At 38.7% G+C, this 18,785-nt stretch overlaps 1 protein-coding gene across 1 annotated transcript in view; it reads left to right on the top strand.

The window, feature by feature from the left end:
- Window positions 1–394: 394 nt before the first annotated feature.
- Window positions 395–18,785, top strand: part of macrod2 (mono-ADP ribosylhydrolase 2) — a 413,397-nt gene continuing 395,006 nt past the window's right edge. Inside the window, exons 1-3 of the mRNA XM_085297273.1 lie at window positions 395–627; window positions 7,622–7,723; window positions 9,522–9,635. Coding sequence (XP_085153399.1) covers window positions 591–627; window positions 7,622–7,723; window positions 9,522–9,635 — 253 coding nt within the window. The 5' untranslated portion in view covers window positions 395–590. The remainder of the gene's footprint in view (window positions 628–7,621; window positions 7,724–9,521; window positions 9,636–18,785) is intronic.

Here is an 18,785-nt window from a genome sequence, read left to right as displayed (position 1 = left end):
ATAAAAGACAGGAGGTTATATCAGCCTACAGCCCATATTCATTGATTATTATGTTTTAATTATACTGGCTACTCCGTTTGTTTCCGGAGTGTGTTCAGAAATTAATTTCGAACTACCGTAATTATTATTAATAATAATAAAAACAAATGCATATTTCAGGTACAAAGTTGCAGGACTGTTTGCTTGCAGTAACTGAAAGTAAACTGCACTCTTTGCAGTGTGGCTGTAACTAGACTACCGCCTCACACGCCAGGAGGGTGAACCGCCGGAAACAACCTACCCTGCCTTCTCCGTGCGTGAACCTTACGTGATTGACGGATCAGCCGGACCAATCGCACGCCTACTTCCCCTTTCCCGCGCTCCAATCACTTGCCCAGGACGAGTACACAGAAAATTTTACGGCGCAGTCACGGTAGGTTGAGCCGACTGAGGTCCATAGAAATTTGACAGCTTCACAGGTGAGACAACCGTCCAGAGGCTGTTTCACTTTAGCTTCCAGGTTTTTTTTTTCTCTCGGAACTCTATTCACTGTGAGCCTGGGGTTGCCACAGTCAAAAAACAACCATTCGAAGTCTAATCATTCCGGCAGCATGAGCAAAAAGAAAAAGGACTGGAAGACTGAAAAAGGTAAGGCTTGTTTTGGAAAGGGGGGGAGGTGGAATGAGGCTATCATCATCTCCATGGCAGACGGCGTGAATCTTTACCACGCCAGAAGACTGACAGACACTCTTTCCGTCTTGTCCGTGTGCTGCAGTAGTAGCCTACTTGTTTCCTAGACTGCTTGATAATCCCACAGGGCGGACTGTACAGATGTTGTAATGATGTTCCGCCTCCTGTTTGTGCCGCCGTAATGTGTGTTTGACATTCGCAACAACGCTGCCGACACAGTGCTTGCTTATTAGCTTACATCTAAGGTGCTCACAGATCTTTCTCGAGTCTTCACGTACCTGTCAGAGTACCCCACCACCCCCAACTAACAGTTCCCGTCTCCCACCTGTATGATGCAGCAGCAGCAGCAGTTCGCTGAGTTGCAAACAGCATTCTCTGCAACTGAATGCCCTTGTAGGTATACAGCTCTCTTAGGAATTAGCGTGCATTAATATAAACCGTGCACTTATTCTTAAAGCCGACCACAGTTTGAAGCATACAACGATAGCAGGTTATTGTGAAACTTTTCTCTTTGACATACAGGACAGACCTGTTGTCTGACAGAGGCAGAGGCAGTAAGGGAGACTTCAGCACTTTGTGAAGTTTACTTGTGAGTTGTAGCTTTGTAACTCACAGCAGAGCTTTTTCGGGGTAAACTTCTTTCTTTTGGCTTAGCAGCTGTGGTTAGTGTGGCAGTCACTGGTTGCATTGCGTTTCTGCCACCTTAAAAACGAGCAAACAGCAACTAGACTGCAGCCACAATTATGCATGTCGATTGCACATGTATTTTCCCTGCTATGACATGCTTATAGAGAGAAGCAGTGCTACATAATGTCACATTGGGGGCAAATTTCCTTATCTGATCTAGCTCATTCAGTAAATGAAACGATGTTTTTGTTTTTTGTTTTGCATTATTTTGGTTGTCAATTTGAATTATGCATTTGTTTTATGGTTCAGTCTGTGTCTAAAGGATGTTTCTATAAATGCTTCCAGTTTGAGCAGGAAGCACCACAGAATGAATATCAATGTAAGTACTATTGTTAATCTACGTCAAATCCCTTTAATAGGAGATCATGGTAAGTCAAAACATGAAAGAAAGAAAAACCCTTTAAACTTAAGGATATTAACATTCTTATTTCTTAAAATGCTCCTTGACTTGGGCGAGTCTCTAGGCTTTGGGAAATCCCGCTATGTAATAACACCAAAGATGAAATAATTTCCCTCATTTTGACACTTTTAGTTTCTCTGGAAAGATCAGCCTTATTTCTGAAGCTGTTGAAAATCTGATTTGCCACATTTACCAGAATTCTGACTGTAGTAAAACTAGGAAGATTTATGAAAAAGAATGAACAACATATAGAAACATAACCGAGAATATTCATGAATAAAAAGACAGCATATGCTGTTCAGGCTGCAGGTACTTGGATAATGCCAGTTTTTGTAGTTTTGCCTCTGTACGCCACGACACTGGAATTTAAATCAAACAGTCAATATGAATTTAAAATTCACACTTTGAACTTTAATTCAAGGGGCTTTGCATAATTTTTTGCATTAACTATTGAGGAAATACTGTTTCCAATGGCTCAAAAGTAATTGGACAACTGGCTGACAAAATGTTTCATGGTTAGATGAAGTCAGTTTGCTTATTATTCCAGATAAAAGATCTGGAGATTATTCCAAATGCTGAACTTGAATATGGTAACTTTTCACTGGAACTCTAAATGTGATGTCCAAAGTGATGTCAGCGGGAGTGAGGGAGGCCATCATTAGGCTGAAAACCCAAAAAATAAACCTATCAGAGAGACAGTAAAAACTTTTTGAGTGGCCAGATCAATCAAAAAGAATGAAAACACTAGCTCAGCCATACCAAAAGGTCTGCGAGACCACAGAAGACTAAGTAGATGAATTCTTCTCTTAGTTAAGAAAAACGCTTCACAGCATCTAGCAAAAACACTTTCAAGGAGGTTGGTGTATCATTACCATTGGTTACACTCATGAAGAGTTTGGCAGCAAATATCTAAAAGAGCCTGCACAGCTCTGATTGATTGGAAGAGAAAAGTCTGGAGAATGAAAGGATCTGCTCCAAATGCATAACCCTAACCCTGATCCAAAGCATAAAACATTATCCATTGAACATAAACGAGGCAATGTTATGTCACGGGCATGTGTGGTTGCCATTTGCCTAATGGGCCTAGTGTTGATGATGTGACGGCTGATAGAAACAGAGGGATGAATTCTGAAGCGTAGTGGGCTATACTCTCCGCTTAGGTTCAGCTAAATGCCGCAGGGCTGATCGGACAGCACTTCAGTGTGCAAAATGAACCAAAGCATACTGAAAAAGCCATGGAAGAGCTTTTCAAGGCAAATATTCTACAACTGCCAAGCCAGTCACCTGGTCTCAACTCAGTAGAGCAAGCTTTTCAGTTAGTGAAGCGCAAGGAAGGAAACACAGTATCTAGTTATGGTGATTGTCTTGAAGTATTTAAACCAGTCATTATATTTCAAATTATGTCAGTTTGTCCCATCAGTTTTGAACCTCTGAAAATGAGGCCATATGCATAAAAATGAAATATGTTAAAGGTTTTTTGTTAAACACCTTCAACAAAGTTGAAAGTTTTCAATCACACCTTTTAAAACCACTGGAGGCAAAATTAGAGAAATTGCCCAAAACTCATTGATCTACCGTACTTCCCGGACTACAAAGCGCACCTGAATATTAGCCGCACAAGCTAAAATCAGGGGAAAATCCTGTTTTGTACATACATTAGCTGCACCTGACTAAAAGCCGCAGGTGTTTCAATGTTGACTTATCATATGTAAGAGAATATGCACAAAGCGAATTGTCAGGAAAGAGATGGCTGTTTGGAGACACAGCCCTTTTATTAATATTTTGAAAAACAAGTTAAGGGTACATATTACGAAACATGTGCTGTGCTTCATAAATGAGTAACAAATGTAGTACATAACAATAACCTACAGCACACCAGAAAAATAGATTCGGCTCAGGTGCAGTGACATGGCTTTAACAAGAAGAAAAGTCAGTCATTCACCACCATCTTCCTGCGCACTAAAACCACCAAAGTCCTCTTCTCCAGTGTCGGATACGAACAGGCTCAGGATGGCTTCGTCATCCACTCTCAGCTCCTTTCCTTCGTTGTCACTTTCAAAACCAAAGAAATCCTCGTTGTCAGTGTCAGAGTCGAACACCCTCAGAAGGGCCGTGGCGGTGTCCTCCTCTCCATCATGCAGCAGTCCAGCCCTTCGAAATCCGTTGGTGATCATAGATGTTTTCACACTTTTCCACGCTGTCAGATTCCACCGGTGGAGTTGAGCATAACTTGCTTTTTGCAAGTTTATCGCCGCTCGTCATCCACGCCTCCCGCTGAACGCGTAGCGCTACTTTGAAGTTTGTTTTTCACGCTACTTGTGTGGCACTATGTTGCCTGGCGGATGGATATGTGACCACCACTCTTGAACCCCGATACTGTGTGTCTGATCACATGCCCTTCTGCCAGGCAACGTAGTGCCGTACAACAGCAGAACAAACAAAACAAATCGTCTTACGATATGACAAAAATCATGGACAATCCATAGAAAAGCCGCACCTGACTAAAAGCTGCAGGGTTCAAAGCTTGTGCAAAAAGTAGCGGCTTATAGCCCGACAATTACGGTACTTGTGATATATGTTATATGTGTGCAGCACAGGTGACTTGCCCTTTCAGCCAGGAGTTTAGAAAACTATTCAGGCCGTTTGATTGATATGATACTATGTGAAATAATCTCATGACCTCTAACCCAATCTTTGGGATTCTGCAAAGGACAGCAACAAAGTGCTTCACTGTAGTCCAGAGAGCCTTTCTGTGTTCAACTCCAGAACTGCCTTTTTATTCATCCATGTAGAATAATAGCTATTTTAGGAGTAACAGCAGTGGGCAAGAGGGAGAGAGAATACATCAGGGATACAACAGATATCCCCTATTGCTGCAAGGCCTTCAATGTAAGCCTGACCTCCTGTGATATTCTGTGTAACGATGATCCAAAGAAGCTTACATTTCTGACCAGAACATAGTCATCTCTTTTTCCCTGAATATGTAGGCTTTTATTTGTGCAACAGTCTCATAACCCATAGTGCCATTTAAAAAGAAACAATACAAGGTTGATATGACATGCATTTTATTTGATCTGTTACAGAGGTGATTTCAAAGTACACAGTGTAAACTAGGCTACTTATCTGGCAATGATTTCACAGTAGCACATAATTAGGATGATTTGCTTTTGCTTTTGCACAACAGCTCAATGCTGTCAACCAGTAGCAAGCAAAGGCTCTGTTGCAGTCAGAGCAGAAAAGCAGCAGAAGTTATTTGATATTAGACAATTATAATGTAGGTTGTTTTAAAAACAAACACATAAGCAGCACAAAGCACTGAGATTTCCTGTACAATGATTAGATAGCGCCTAGTATGAGTTTAAATGTAGTGAGATTTTAAGAAGTAAGTTCTTTGAAATAGTTTCTTGACAGACAAAGGGCAGGACAGTGTAGATATAGTTAGTATTTATTGATGGGTTCTGTATTTCACTCACTGGCTGCAAAGGATTTTCATTCAGGTATTAAAAACAATCCTTCTGCTTAAAATGGTGTTAGTTGGTCCAGTTAATTTTGAGTCTCTAAAAATGGGGGGATTGTGTAAAAAAACTGTTGTATTTCCTAAAGATTTAATGCAAAAAAATTGTGTTAAACCCTTCATATTAAAGCTGAAATCTGAACTTTGATCACATTTTGCTTGCCTGATTTAAAACGTATAATTTAATTTAAACTTTATAGATAACTGGAAAACTTCTGGTCTTATTAGAAGAGATGACTTCATCTCACTTTGGATGGAGCAGGTTGCAATTCTAGAAATCTAAATTGTATAAATTTCCTGTGAGACCAACAAAGAACAAACCAAAAATCAGCAAAAAATAATGTAAATATAAAAATTCACAAAAAAAATCATTAATATAACTCTCTCGACCACATCAAGGAGTAAATTAATTAAATGTAGACTGTTGAACATTAAGCTTTTCTCTTCTAAATCTCTGTTAGTAAATGATTTATTAATTAATTGATCGATATTATTGATTTATTTCCCCTACAGAAGCCCGGATGCAGCAGGATAAATATGTTAGTTTAAATTAATCAGCACCCTTAAGTCATACTAACTGTCAGAAGCACAGGAGGAGGAGCAATCTTTCATGCTAGCTTAGTTTAATCAAGCAGCTGATAAGCCAAAGTGCAAAGATCTAGAAAAGTTCTAATTCATTTGAAAGTGAAAAACACAAAAAAAACTGTTTTCCTTTTTGTTTCTTGCTCTTTTTCAGAGTTTCTATTGATTTCATTAATGTATTTTCTTTACAAAGAAAATGATAACCATTACAGGAAAAAGATATTCCGAGTTGACCCACAGAGCTAACATTGAAGAAAAGCAACTTTAATAAATGCTGATATATATTTAGGCTCTTTCTCTCATATTGATCTTTAAAGTTTAACTTCATGTGTTTACTAGCTCCAAACCATCAACAGTCTTGCAGGAATAGGGTCGATTAGACTCAGTTCCTACAAGACTATTGATGGGTCTAATGTACCCCATTCCAACAACACTGTTCAAAGAAGTTTAACCATTGTTTTTTTAATACGATCAGTTTATCTTTATTAACAGGCTACATATCACAGGCTTTTAAGGTGGTTGTAATTAAACCACATGAGTTGCTACTTGGCTCAGGCAGGATTTATACCTTTCATTTTATTTTGAAAAATTCTTGAATGAGTAGTTGTAAAACAGGTTGTTGATCCCCTGCAGAGGAATGGTTTGTTTGAACTTGCAGCCACTGTTGGTATAAAGAAAATGAGTTGCAGTTGTTTGAGTCGTATCTATCTGACAGATTCCATATTGTTTATGTAAATCATTTTGCTTTGTAGATGATCTCCAGCTTTATTTATCAATATAGCCAGATGAGATTTATTACTATGAGACTGATCTGTTGTACTTGATTATTATCAGGTCACTCTAAAAACACTCTGAAAAGTTGCTCCAGAACACTGCATTAGAGTACTAACAGGGGCGATAAAGAGACACCGTATTTCTCCCTCTTGCACTGAACATTTTTTCCATTTTTAGTTCCTTTTACTTTCACTTTCTTTTCTCCCTCTACTCCTTGCTTCCTCCCCTCACCGCTAACGGGTCACAGCAGAAGGCTAGCCCTCTTTGAGCCTGCTTCTGCCAGAGGTTTCTTCCTTACCACTATCACTATGAAGTGCTTGCTCACAGAGGACTGTCTGATTTTTCGGGTTTTCTCTAGAAGATCATCGGGTTCTGGGGCAATATATTAAGTTCAGTTCAATTGAAAGTTCACTGTGGTTGAGTACAGAGGCAAAATTACAAAAATTGTTTAACTTTTCAAATATTTATACACCTTGACTGTATTTTCAATGACCTGTAAGTCGTATAGGAGTTTGTGCAGAGAAAAAGCAACACAGAGCTTTGAACAGGGAGGACTAAAAGCTTGGATTCATGCACGAAGCCTGCACTAAAATAATGCTTGTCTGACAGGCGTGTGGTGTCCACAGCTGCCAGTTTAAAGCCATAAGCGATGGCTAAACAACCTCCATCACAATGCTACTGATGAAGGGTCTGTCTCATGACAGGTCCAACTAACTTGTGGAGGGGAAGTTCCACATTCGCATCAAGGCCTGAAACTATTACTGATATGGGTGGGGGCCTTCAGTAAAGCAAGAGCACTTTTCTATGACTTTGGTTAAGAGAAGAAAAAAAACTATATTAAGTTAAAGTGAAGGAAGGATGTTTGTGATTTTTAACATAAATCAGTACAGCACCTATTTGTGCAAGGACTACATTTTTGGCCTGTTTTTATCAGTTATTTTTTTTAGTAAAACTGTTTTTATTTTCTGTCACGTGTATGCAACTTGTCTTCACAGAGAGACTGCTCCATCTAAGTTTGGATGACAGGCGCAAGGAGTATCGTCGTCAAGATTTAATTTCTCTGGACAAGATACTAACCTGGAGAGAGAAAAACAGATGTAAGTGAGGGAGTGTGCCATTTGGGATGCTGAAGTGTTTGAAGTGTTTCTAAGTGTGTGGTCGTACACATTGTGGTAATTCTTACAGGTCAATCAGAAACCAGGAGTGCTGTTTGTCAGAAAAGCTGCGCCAGCATAAGTACAATTAATTTAAGCTAAAAATTTAAGCTGAACAGATGTATTTTCATAATTTCACTTATCTAAAATATATGTATTATCTATCTTTTTTATTTGTTGCCCATTTCAAAACCTAAATGAGAAACTGGTGTTGGATTATATAGCTGTAACAAAATTAACCCTAGACAATGGCTGTGGTACATGAACATTAATCAATTGAAAGAGACATTTGTAAACAACAGTATGTTACTTAGTCTTTTATCTCAAACTGTGGACTACTGCTCTTTATTGATAGCTGAAACTTTGGTGCTCTGTCACTTGCTGAACAGAGCAGAGGCAGAAAGACAACGTTGTGCAAGAACTTGTTGCAAAATAGCGATGTCACAGACCCCTTTCCTTTAAAAAAAAATTGTTGCTAAAAGGGTGTGAATGGTTTCTTAATCTGGCCAAAAAGGTAAAGTGAAATAGTGGGGTTACAGCTGTGAGTAAGAAGGATGCCAAAATGGAAATGCATTGTAGCACACCTTTATTGCTTCCATAGCAATTGAGAGAGTAAGGATCAGCCAGCGACTGCTAATCAAATGCAGTTTAGTGGGTGATCATCACATGTTTAGACAGCTCTATAAAAACAGAAGTTTTGGCTTAATTCCCTGTTCTTAGCTGACAGAAGTGGCAACCGGTGTGGTCTTCTGCTGCTGCTTAAAAATTTAAAGTGTTGCGTTGTCAAAGATACCTATCTGCATACCTTAATTACTACAATTGGTCATTTAAGGTCATTTACCTTCTGGACTGATTTTCTTTGTAAGATTCTGTTCAGAGTCTTTCCCATCCTGATGCTCAGTTTTAACTTTAGCAGGTTGTCTCAACCATCTCTACATGCAGAATTCTATCTAGTTTCTGAGTGGCTAATAAGATAGTTACATTAACAAACAGTTAAACAGGTATACCTAAAAAATTGTCCAGTGAAGTGTATTTTCCTATATTCAGTTACTTGGACAGGAATTGTATTGATTTAAAGTTGGAATTAGTGTATTTAATTAACATTACAATTCACAAAGCATATCAAAATATGATGTAAAATAGAGATGCAAGTGAAAGATTATGAGAAATATTTTTTTAATTGTGAAACAGCGTGATTACCCTGTAATAGTGTCAGAAATAATAAGCAGAACTCATTTAGATTCAGAAAGCTGAATTATATTTTCTTAATGTATGAAGCTACCTTTAAATGGCACATTTAAAAAAATAAGCCATTTGTTATGTAAAAAAAAAGTCATTTTAAAGTTGAAGATAAGAGTTAATGGAAGGCTTAATATGTTAATATTATAAATCGACCTGTCATTCAGTATGTGACTGTGTATGCTGTATGTGAAGCAAGAAGCAAAACTCATTGCTAATAAAAACCAACACAGGCTTTTAAATTGATTATGACAAAAAACTCTGCATCAAAGAAAGCTGTTGATTTTTACTATTAATAGACACTGTGGAATGGTTATAAGTGAACTTGTCTTGCTTGTCCACTGTACTTAACTGGTTCACAACAAAAATCAATACTACACACTGCATCACACAAGTATTTTTAGACAGCTTCTACAAATAGAATAAAAATGTGAGTATTGATGTATAGGACACTGGAATCATTGACAAAGTGATCCTTACAGTCTTTGTTTTCTTATTTCAGGTGATGACCAAGAAGATGGGAAGGAGGTGACAGGCGGAGGAGGGCTGAGTGATAAAGTATCTCTTTACAAAGGAGATATTACTGTCTTGGAGGTGGATGCCATAGTCAATGCTGGTAGGCACTCTGTTCTCTGACCTTTTAGAACAGGTGGATGGTGTTTGATGCCTGAAGGCTGTTAAGTTGTCCTTGGCTGCCCTCTGCTGTTAAGACTTGGGAAATACTGGTTGTTATGGCATTACACAGTGGTCAGCATGACTGAGACAAATGTTAAAGTACACATCTGCTCTCGCTGATCTGACTGTCCGAAAGTTAAAATACAGTGCTGTTTAGACTATAATTGCAGCTCATGGCCTTTCTCGTGAAAGTGACAGACAAGGGTTCACGACCAGCTGCTTTTGGTGAGGTTTATCTGGTTTGTCAGTGATGCGACACAGATCTGTCAGTGATTATTCAGTGCTGCTGTTGGGGGAAACAACATAAACATCTTTCAAAGTGAGTGAAAAACCAGGATGAAGAAAGGTTAGCAGAAGTGTGTGTTTTTTCTCATTATTGCATCACTGTTATATAATATTCTGCATTCTGTTCACAACCTACACACAGAGTTATAAGTGTGGAAGAATTGCTTTACCTGTTGCTACAGCTGATCCAGAGGAGAATGTTTCAGCTTAAAGTTGTGGTACCTCAATAACTGTGCAGGAGCAGAATATTAATATAGTATATATTGGATTTCTGTTGTTTCACAACTTTTCTTTTCTCACAAAGTGTTTGCAAATACATTCATATTCTCATTAGAGTCTACTAGGCAGTGTTCACCTTGTGTGAAATTAGTGCCCTATAATTTATGCAAGATTAATAGATGTGAAAAACAGACTGCTCCATCGGATGAGGCTAATGAACTTAATGTATTATGTAAAAAGCCATGCTGATGAGGTTGGCATGGTGTCAGCATTATGTAAAAAGAGTACAACTGACATGAACCTTAATCTCATGGCTGTTGTGTCTGTTCATCAGCATGTTGACCTACAATGTATCACATGCATTATTATAGAGGTCAAATAGATTCTTCCACTAGTTTTATTGTTGCATGTTATTTACTTTGGTGTTGTGACAGAATCAACTAATTTTGATACAATATATGAAAAATATTAATATTCAACACTATGTTTGATACTATTGTGAGGAAAATGACCACAACATTAAAGTTTGTTACTTTGAACTTTTACTAAAAGATAAAAACAATGATTATTCTTTTACATTAATGAAAGCTTATTGAGGTACTTATCTGTACAACTAGTATCTCTGTTCTGTATACATACTTTGATATAGATAATCAATTGTTGCACTCAAAAATGATTCCTTGTCCTCATGAACATGCCACAATAACGTTGCATAAAATGCCGCCAAAATATTAAAAAAATAAAGGTGCGTTTGTTTAAATTATTAATCATTAAGGAAAACGTGCCTGCTGTAAAGTGAAAGTATGTTTCATTTGAACAGATGCCATTAAATTTAACATGTAAAACAAAAAACATGTAAAATTGACATGTAAACAAATTATTTAAAATCTGCATTTTTGCATACATATTTTTTGAGTATAATGCTATAAACATACTGTATATCACATACTCGTATGAAAGTCAGGAAACTTCTCTTTGCAATTTTACCTAATTTTACTGTTTAAATTTGTTACATGTAAGTCTGTGGCCTCAAAATGAAGTATTTAGGTTATGGATAAAATGAGCAGTGCTTTGTGGCTGGATGCTTAGGGCACACGAGAAGAGAAAATAAGGTTCAGGATGCAACGTTGCAGGTTTTTGTTTTACACTGTTTAATGCTATTGCAGCAGAGGAAGGTTGTTTACTTCATCAGCTAATGCAGCCAGACATCCAGGCTGTGATTGAGCAACATGCTGGCTAGGAGGCAATTGATTCTGGTTAGCAGGCTGTCAGAGGTGCTCGAAAGGTCAAATGAATTGCTGAAGCCTTTTATAATTTTTTAGGTCTCAGCATTTGGCCCTCTGTACCTCCATTCATACTGTCAAGCCACTCGTCTTTGTACAGGTGGTAGCACTGATAAGAACACAGTGATGGACTTTACTGTCCAGTTTTGTTTATAGTGTGGGGCAGTTTTGCACAGTAGTTTGTTATGAATGGGAATTTTAATGTAAATGGAAAGTTCCAGTGCCAATGTTTTTGTCACTGGTAACAAAACATTTTACAGGATGACATTGTGCTATATAAATATTGCTGGCAAACGATTTAGTTGATTAGGCTGCACATGCTCTTGGTCGTGTGGATCTTGCCCAAATTTTTTGTGACTAACACAGTTCTGAGCAGGCATTGTGGATGTTGAGCAACATGCACTGATAAGATCTTTTGGATAGCTTGTTCAACTTCTTGCCTTTCATCTATTCAATGGTTCCAATCTCTGGCCTGCAGTACTTCCATTTTCTCATGCTGTTTTTCACTTGGGCTTGGCACCAGCAGACTGCTGTGTGTGAATTGTGGGAGTTTTTGAAAGTATTACTCACAAGCTTAATAAACAGTCCGAATGACTTTTTCTCACTACGGTCCAACGTGATTTATAAATTGAGATATTACGAGTGCAAATTGTAGGTATATGTGGAGGTTGGTGTGAAGGAATACATCTTTGTGACCCCATATTTATTTAGGCTACTAATTATGTCCTTTGGTTCATTTATTTGGCAGTTTAATATCCTGTTGTGCTGGGCTGTGATGTGATATGGAAGACACAGCTCATTATTTATTATGGCATACCTTAACTATTACTTTAAAACTGCATTAGCAATGTGTTCTCCAGGTTTGGCTCATTGGAATCACCAGTGGCAAAATTCTTGCGGTTCATTGCAGCGATCAGCTTGTTAAAGCTGACACATTTGTTTTAATTATGTTCCATTTTCATCCATTTCTTAGGGAAAAGACTTTACAACAAGATTTTGTCTCGACAGCAGCAGTATGCGGCTTATAAAATAAGAAATGTCCAGCTTGCCGTTACCTGTTATGGCTTCTGCCTATAGCTTTAAGAGGGTGTCAAGTTGCTTTATGTGCTCCATTAAAATTTAATTATTGGGCTCATTGAGTTTTTAATTCTTCTCTAATTCTGTTTAGCTGGAGGTTGCACAGGAGGCGCTTAAACTGTCACCCGTGTGCGAACCTGTGGGAGGTGGTGTCAGTTAAGTGCAGGGTTAGAGGGCAGAGCGGCTATAACATGACACGGTGAGTCAGGCTGCAGCATCTTGTCCCAGCAGATGTTGAGACTTAGCCCAGAGTATAGAATGACCCTGCTGTAAAAGTGATGTTAGACCACACTCATGCTTCTTGCAGTCCTCTCGGAAAACATAATGAAAATGATAGGAATGGGTACAGATGCAGACATACCAGTTAAAAATAAAAATCACACAGTTTTCTAAAATAAAGTGAAACAGATGAAAGTGTTTAGAGTCAGGCATCCTCTATTTAACTGAGGAAGACCTTTACTCTGTTTCTCCCTATATATTGAAATGATCACAAGTATCAAATGTTTTGATATAATTTGATCGTTCCCATAGATCTCAATCAAGGCTGAAGGTTTAGTCACTGTTCCTAATGAGCCATTTAAGCAGTCTCTGTGACGGGAAGCACCTTGTGCTTTCGAACATCGGTCGTTTTTTATTGCCTTTTAAATAAAAAGTTAGATCAATTGGGCATGCTCAGTAGTGCCACAAAGCATGATTGGATATAATTATGTCACTGTACCATGCAGTCCTCCTGTCTGGATGATATCATCGATGTTGCTTCACTTTCTGTTAGAGTTTTTCATGTTCTTATCCCAGGATGCTTTGTTAGTCCTCTAGTTTTATGCTGCCCTGATTCAAAGCACTTTGTGCCTGACTCTGGAAACCAACTGCATCACATAACTGGGCCTCCTCCGTGTATTTCATTGGGATTTTTTTGTTCATAATGTTTCTCTTTCTTCTTGTGTGAACATTTCTTTCATCTGCCCACAGCTGTCCAAAGAACATATTTCCTAAGAAGTGTTGTGGCTTGACAACATGCATTTTAGCAAACCCTAGTCTGGTTTTATCTCTCTCTCTCTCTCGATATATATATATATATATATATATATATATATATATATATATATATATATATATATATATAAAATACAATTTATTTGTATTTTTTTGCAAAGCAAAATGTGGTGTGACTGGAAGCCATACAATTTTTTTGTTGTCATCTTGTTTATGTGTGTTTTCAAGATTTATAACTAACAACTAGCAAGGCTCTTTAGACTTATTTTTGAATATGCTTGTATTTTCTTTCTTCCCAATCTCCTCAGACAACTCTTTAATCTTCTTTCTCTTGTTCATGTTGTTGTTGGTGCATGCAGTGAAACTAAGAGCACAGTGATTACTTTTCTCCTTTCAAAGAGGCTGAATGACTAATTATAAGATTGAAGACTCCTGTCAAAATAATTGAAGACAATAGCCCGCTATGTCACTACAATGCAATTGCTTATCACTACGTCTAATGGTGATAAATAAGGTTTTTCCAATAATAGCATTCAGGCTATGTTTGAAGATCTTTTAAGACTAAAAATGAATTAAGTTCTTTCACTTGTTTTATTCTCTGACAAACTGAAGGTTTGGAGGTAAACATGACAAAAGGGCGAGGGTGAGGATGGGGAGTTATGTCAGACGTGAACGGCACATTTGCTCGTGTATGACTGAGAGACACACATCCTACAATCTGGATTTGCTCAGATTTGGGCCCTGTACATTTCTAATCCTGTGTATTCCATTAGTATAAAGATTTGCTACCCAAATTTTTGTACTTAGTGCATTTTTCTTTTTTTTTTGTATAATAACTGTAGAATGATCTTTTGTTTTTTTTTAAAACATACCCAGCAATTTCTCTGATTGCTAATTCACTGACTACAGTAGACTGTGTAGACCATGGTTAAATTGATAGCAGGATGATCAATGGAAAGAGACAACTATCACAGTTAATCAAGCCTTGCTTCATAGAAAATTACAGGGTTCACTAAAAGTGGGTGTTAAATTTTATGTATATAATTTATTTTGGTTTTAAATGGCAAACACAAGAAAATATCGGCCTTCTTTTTTTTCCGCTCTTGTCTTTCTGGATGGAGTTCACACGAGTGTCACCGCCCTCTCAGTTCAGAATGAGATAGCGAAGATAGCAGTGCAAAGTAAAAAGGACCATTCTTATCATGATGACTGTGGTAATTATGCATATGGGGTTGACTCCTAATCCATTACCTGCTGTAAACCTTCCCATCTTTCTGTATTGGATCATTTTTTTACAGGAGCCAATTTAATGTGCATAGAAAATCGAGTTATGAATGCCATAAAAAACCTGAATGGTTTGAAATGAGTTCAAGAAATTCAATTGGCATTCAGTTGTATGGGGCCACTTGTACTGCAGTCATCACAGGTTTGATGAGAGCAGTGACCCTCGGAGGGCAGAATAGCATGATCCAGTAGAGATTGACTTTTATATATCTTTTTGATATGCCACCGCTTCAAACAGTGTTCGCCTATGGGATTTGCTTAGCACAAAGGCAGCGTTGTTTACTTTCACGGTCATTCATTCATAATCTGTGGTACAGAATCCTGCATGTCCTGGTGTGGTCAATAGTGAATAGAATACAATGTTGTTCTGTGGTGAGAGCAAAGTAATGTCTAGAGGTACAACACTTTCTTGTATAATGTTTTTTGAGCATATTGTGTGTGTGTGTGTGTGTGTGTGTGTGTGTGTGTGTGTGTGTGTTTTTCTTTTTTATCCTATATTTGAATTAAAATTTGGATAATCAGCAAATAAATGCATGAAAATGACAAATAGTAACATTTGCAAAATTTGAATCATCTGACATTATTGTCATGATAGGAAATTCAGCTGCCGCAGGCGAGGATATGTACGTTTGTATTTTAAAGAGTAAAGACAGTCGTGGTTCAGGCTTGTCCTTCCCCCATTTATTGAAAACCTCAGTAGCTGCAGCAGCACTGCAACAATGCGCAATAATGGTGTGTAATGTCCAGAGAATATTATGTCCTTCTCTGGGGCAGAAGCTTTAATGGAGACCACAGCCTTATTTATTGGGGAATGACTCTGAATGCTCTGATAATATTTTAGCCAACAAAGAAAGCGACTTTCCAGAATAAAATGGTGGCCTCTTTATTCTCTTGCTGAATTCTCAGTCTGTAGATAGACGATAAAATGACAGACATTTCATTGTTGCTCTTCCCAGCTAGGGTGCCTTTAAAGATCTGGTTGTAATATATGTCTACATATTCTTCTTTTCCGCTTCATGAACTCCTTCTTTTACTGCAACTAATATATTGCGGAGACTCAACATCACTTTTATCAAAGGGAGGATTTTTTCCCCTCTTATATCGAATAGTTTGTCCCAGCTTATAAACCAGTATGGATACCTGACTGTGGCATAACATGCCAAACACTGGTGTGAAATGTACTATTCACCTTTTACTTTAGCATTTTTCTGTGACTGATAAAGCCTGAGGTATCTGGTTTTGTTTCCTGCTGTTGATGGATCTTGTCAGCGTAGACTCTTCATTAGATTTGGTGTCAGGCCATGGATGTGCTGCACAGCACACTCAGCCCCTGGAGAGTCTTGCTCAATAGGCCTATCTGTCTCTCTGCAGATTCACACCCTGTGCCATAACCTCCCTGAGTGATGCAGCCATGCTCACAGCAATATGACTGCAATTGGAGGTCTCTCATTCTCTGTTTGTTGACGCACGCACATGCTTGTGCACACTCACAACCAAACACACATTTGCAGCCTGTCTTTAAGGCACTTCAGAGGCTTTTTGGCCTACATCTGTTTCCTAGGCACAAATCATAATGATAACTACTACTTGCCTGATTGAACCTCAACTTTATCTTGATGTAAATGTAATGATTTATGTTTAAGGACTAGATTTTAGACCCCAGAATGGAAGACATTCTCCACCATATGATTCTATAATGGTGCAAGTGCACACACACACATGCACAGTACATAGGAAACCATGGCAGAAGGGTGGTAACTTCTTGAACAAACTTGTGATTGTTGTGCTATCACACCAAGAATGAAAATCAATGCCTCTGGCTGAGAGAACTTGCTGCTCTGATGAACAGTGAAATGACTCTGGTGAGTGGGTTGCATCGGGCCCTGCACTAAAAGGTCCAGGTAATCGTATCACCTCTGAGTGAGGTACGGCACAAGGACAGGGTTTTCCCTCACGTCATAAATGTAAACGTAATGTCGTAAATGTGAACTGAGGCGACAAACCAGCTGACGAGCTTCCCCTTCTCCCGATTTCAGCTCGATTTCTCCCCTGCTAGCATCCAGCGATGATCCGTGCATCCCTTCTGTAGCAGTGTTTGCTCATCATCGCTGTTCACCTGATCTCTGTGTGCCAACCTGGCCAAATAGAAATCATTTTTCATGAGGTGTTGCTAATGGAAAGTAATCATGGGAATCTGTGCTGTCAGTGTGTGTCCATCTCCCACTTAGAGAAATGTCTGCAATTGCTTGGACCGCTAATGGTCTATGACCGTATTGAGCATTTGGGAGAATGAGCCTACCCTTTGTTCCCAGTCATACATTTTGTGACCCATCCACACTTGAAAACATAAAAGCCGCACATATCCGCACAAAGCGAAGACCGTGAAAGTGTGGATGGGATTTTTTGGAGACAGTTGCCAGTGCTCATGAGGAGACCTGTCATTCAGGTCAGGCCTACACTCATCTCCCCAGTGGAGAGGAAACTTCACTGAAAGTCATTGTAGGTCAGAAATGTTGCTTGCTTGTTGTTTGCTTTCTCGCCTTTCTTCCTAATCTGTCGTCTCTGTTCCTGGCTCTCATGAAACAAACCTCTCACAGTACCTTATGCCTTTTGCTGCACACATGCCAGATTTTGCCCACCAGGCCTAGGATTAATCGACAGGGGCTGATAGGACCATGAAAATTGAAGATCTTTGAAAAATAGTAATAACAGTAGAGGTCACTTACTGAGTACAGCAAGGCACTTATCTAGTAAAAAAAATAATTAATTGCCATTTTTATTTTTTGTTAAAAATAAAAAAGTACTTTAAGTGTTTTCATAAAAAACCAAATGCTGTGCTTTTTAAGTGGCTAGGTAGAACACGATGGTTACAAATGACTCATATCCTATCCTCAAGCATACACTGTGAGAAAGACTGCCTGCCTGCGTGTGTGTGTGTTTATGTGGGGTAAGGATATGAGCCTCTCAAGTGGATGAACTGACTCATTTTTAGCAGCACAAAGTTCAGTGTAACCGGTAACATTGAAACAGACCACCAGAAGAATGGATAGAGTACTCATGGAGCTTATCTGTCTATCGACCTGTAGGGGGCACTGTGGATCCATTCAAGTATCACTCACATCTTTTGATAGCAGAGTTAGTTTGAGAAGTGGGATGACTGAGCTGGTTCTGCATTTCACATAGATAAACCCCCCTTTTTTGCCTTGCTTTCACAGATGTTTCTTTAGAAATGTCTGCGGTGACAACTGGAAATTCCATCCTACACATTTTCGGCATCTGCAGCAGGAGAGAAATATGCCCATAATCGTGCTGTTTTTGGAAACAGAAGCACTATTTTAGAACAAAATAAAACCCTTTACAAAACAGATGTGGATTTTGGTGCTCGGTACAAGGTTTCAGCTGTTGGACTACGTTAACACCGAAGAAGCGAGAGTGTGTCTGTGCACGTCCGTGTGGAAGCGGTGGAGATGTGAAAAAAGCAGCATGTGTGTAGCTGAATGCACGGGAGAGAGAGTGAGTTCTTGTATCTATAAGATAATGTGGAGAGATGCTGGGTGAGACTAGCTCTTTACTGGTAGAGTGGAGCAAGGGTGAAAGGAGAGGGTTGGAGAAATCATCCTCTGATTGCTGGCTGTTTCCCTGCACAATCCCAAGGCAGTGTGCTCTGCTTTGTCATTAGCAGGCGATTCACTGGTATTCTCGCTACCTGTCTTTGAACATCAAATCATTCTCTCTTTGTTTTTATATTTTTTGTAGTTTCCTCATTTTCTTTGTTTCATTTTGTCTCAGTTAATATGTACGCCTGAAAATGCTGGAAACCTTTGCAGAAACAAACAAATGCACAGCATGTACACAGCCAGCCCAGAAAAGTGTGCACCTTAGCAGAAATACTGATGAGCTACTTGGTTACAGGCCGGCAGTGGCACGGTTTTTCTATAATGGCTTTCTAT

Source organism: Mchenga conophoros, linkage group LG13 (assembly GCF_057382185.1).
Source record: "Mchenga conophoros isolate Kocher_MC1m ecotype Shallow Benthic linkage group LG13, M_conophoros_male_GT1.1, whole genome shotgun sequence".
Taxonomy (NCBI): domain Eukaryota; kingdom Metazoa; phylum Chordata; class Actinopteri; order Cichliformes; family Cichlidae; genus Mchenga; species Mchenga conophoros.
Note: the sequence above shows the minus strand (reverse complement) of the source record. Positions and strands in the feature narration are given on the sequence as shown.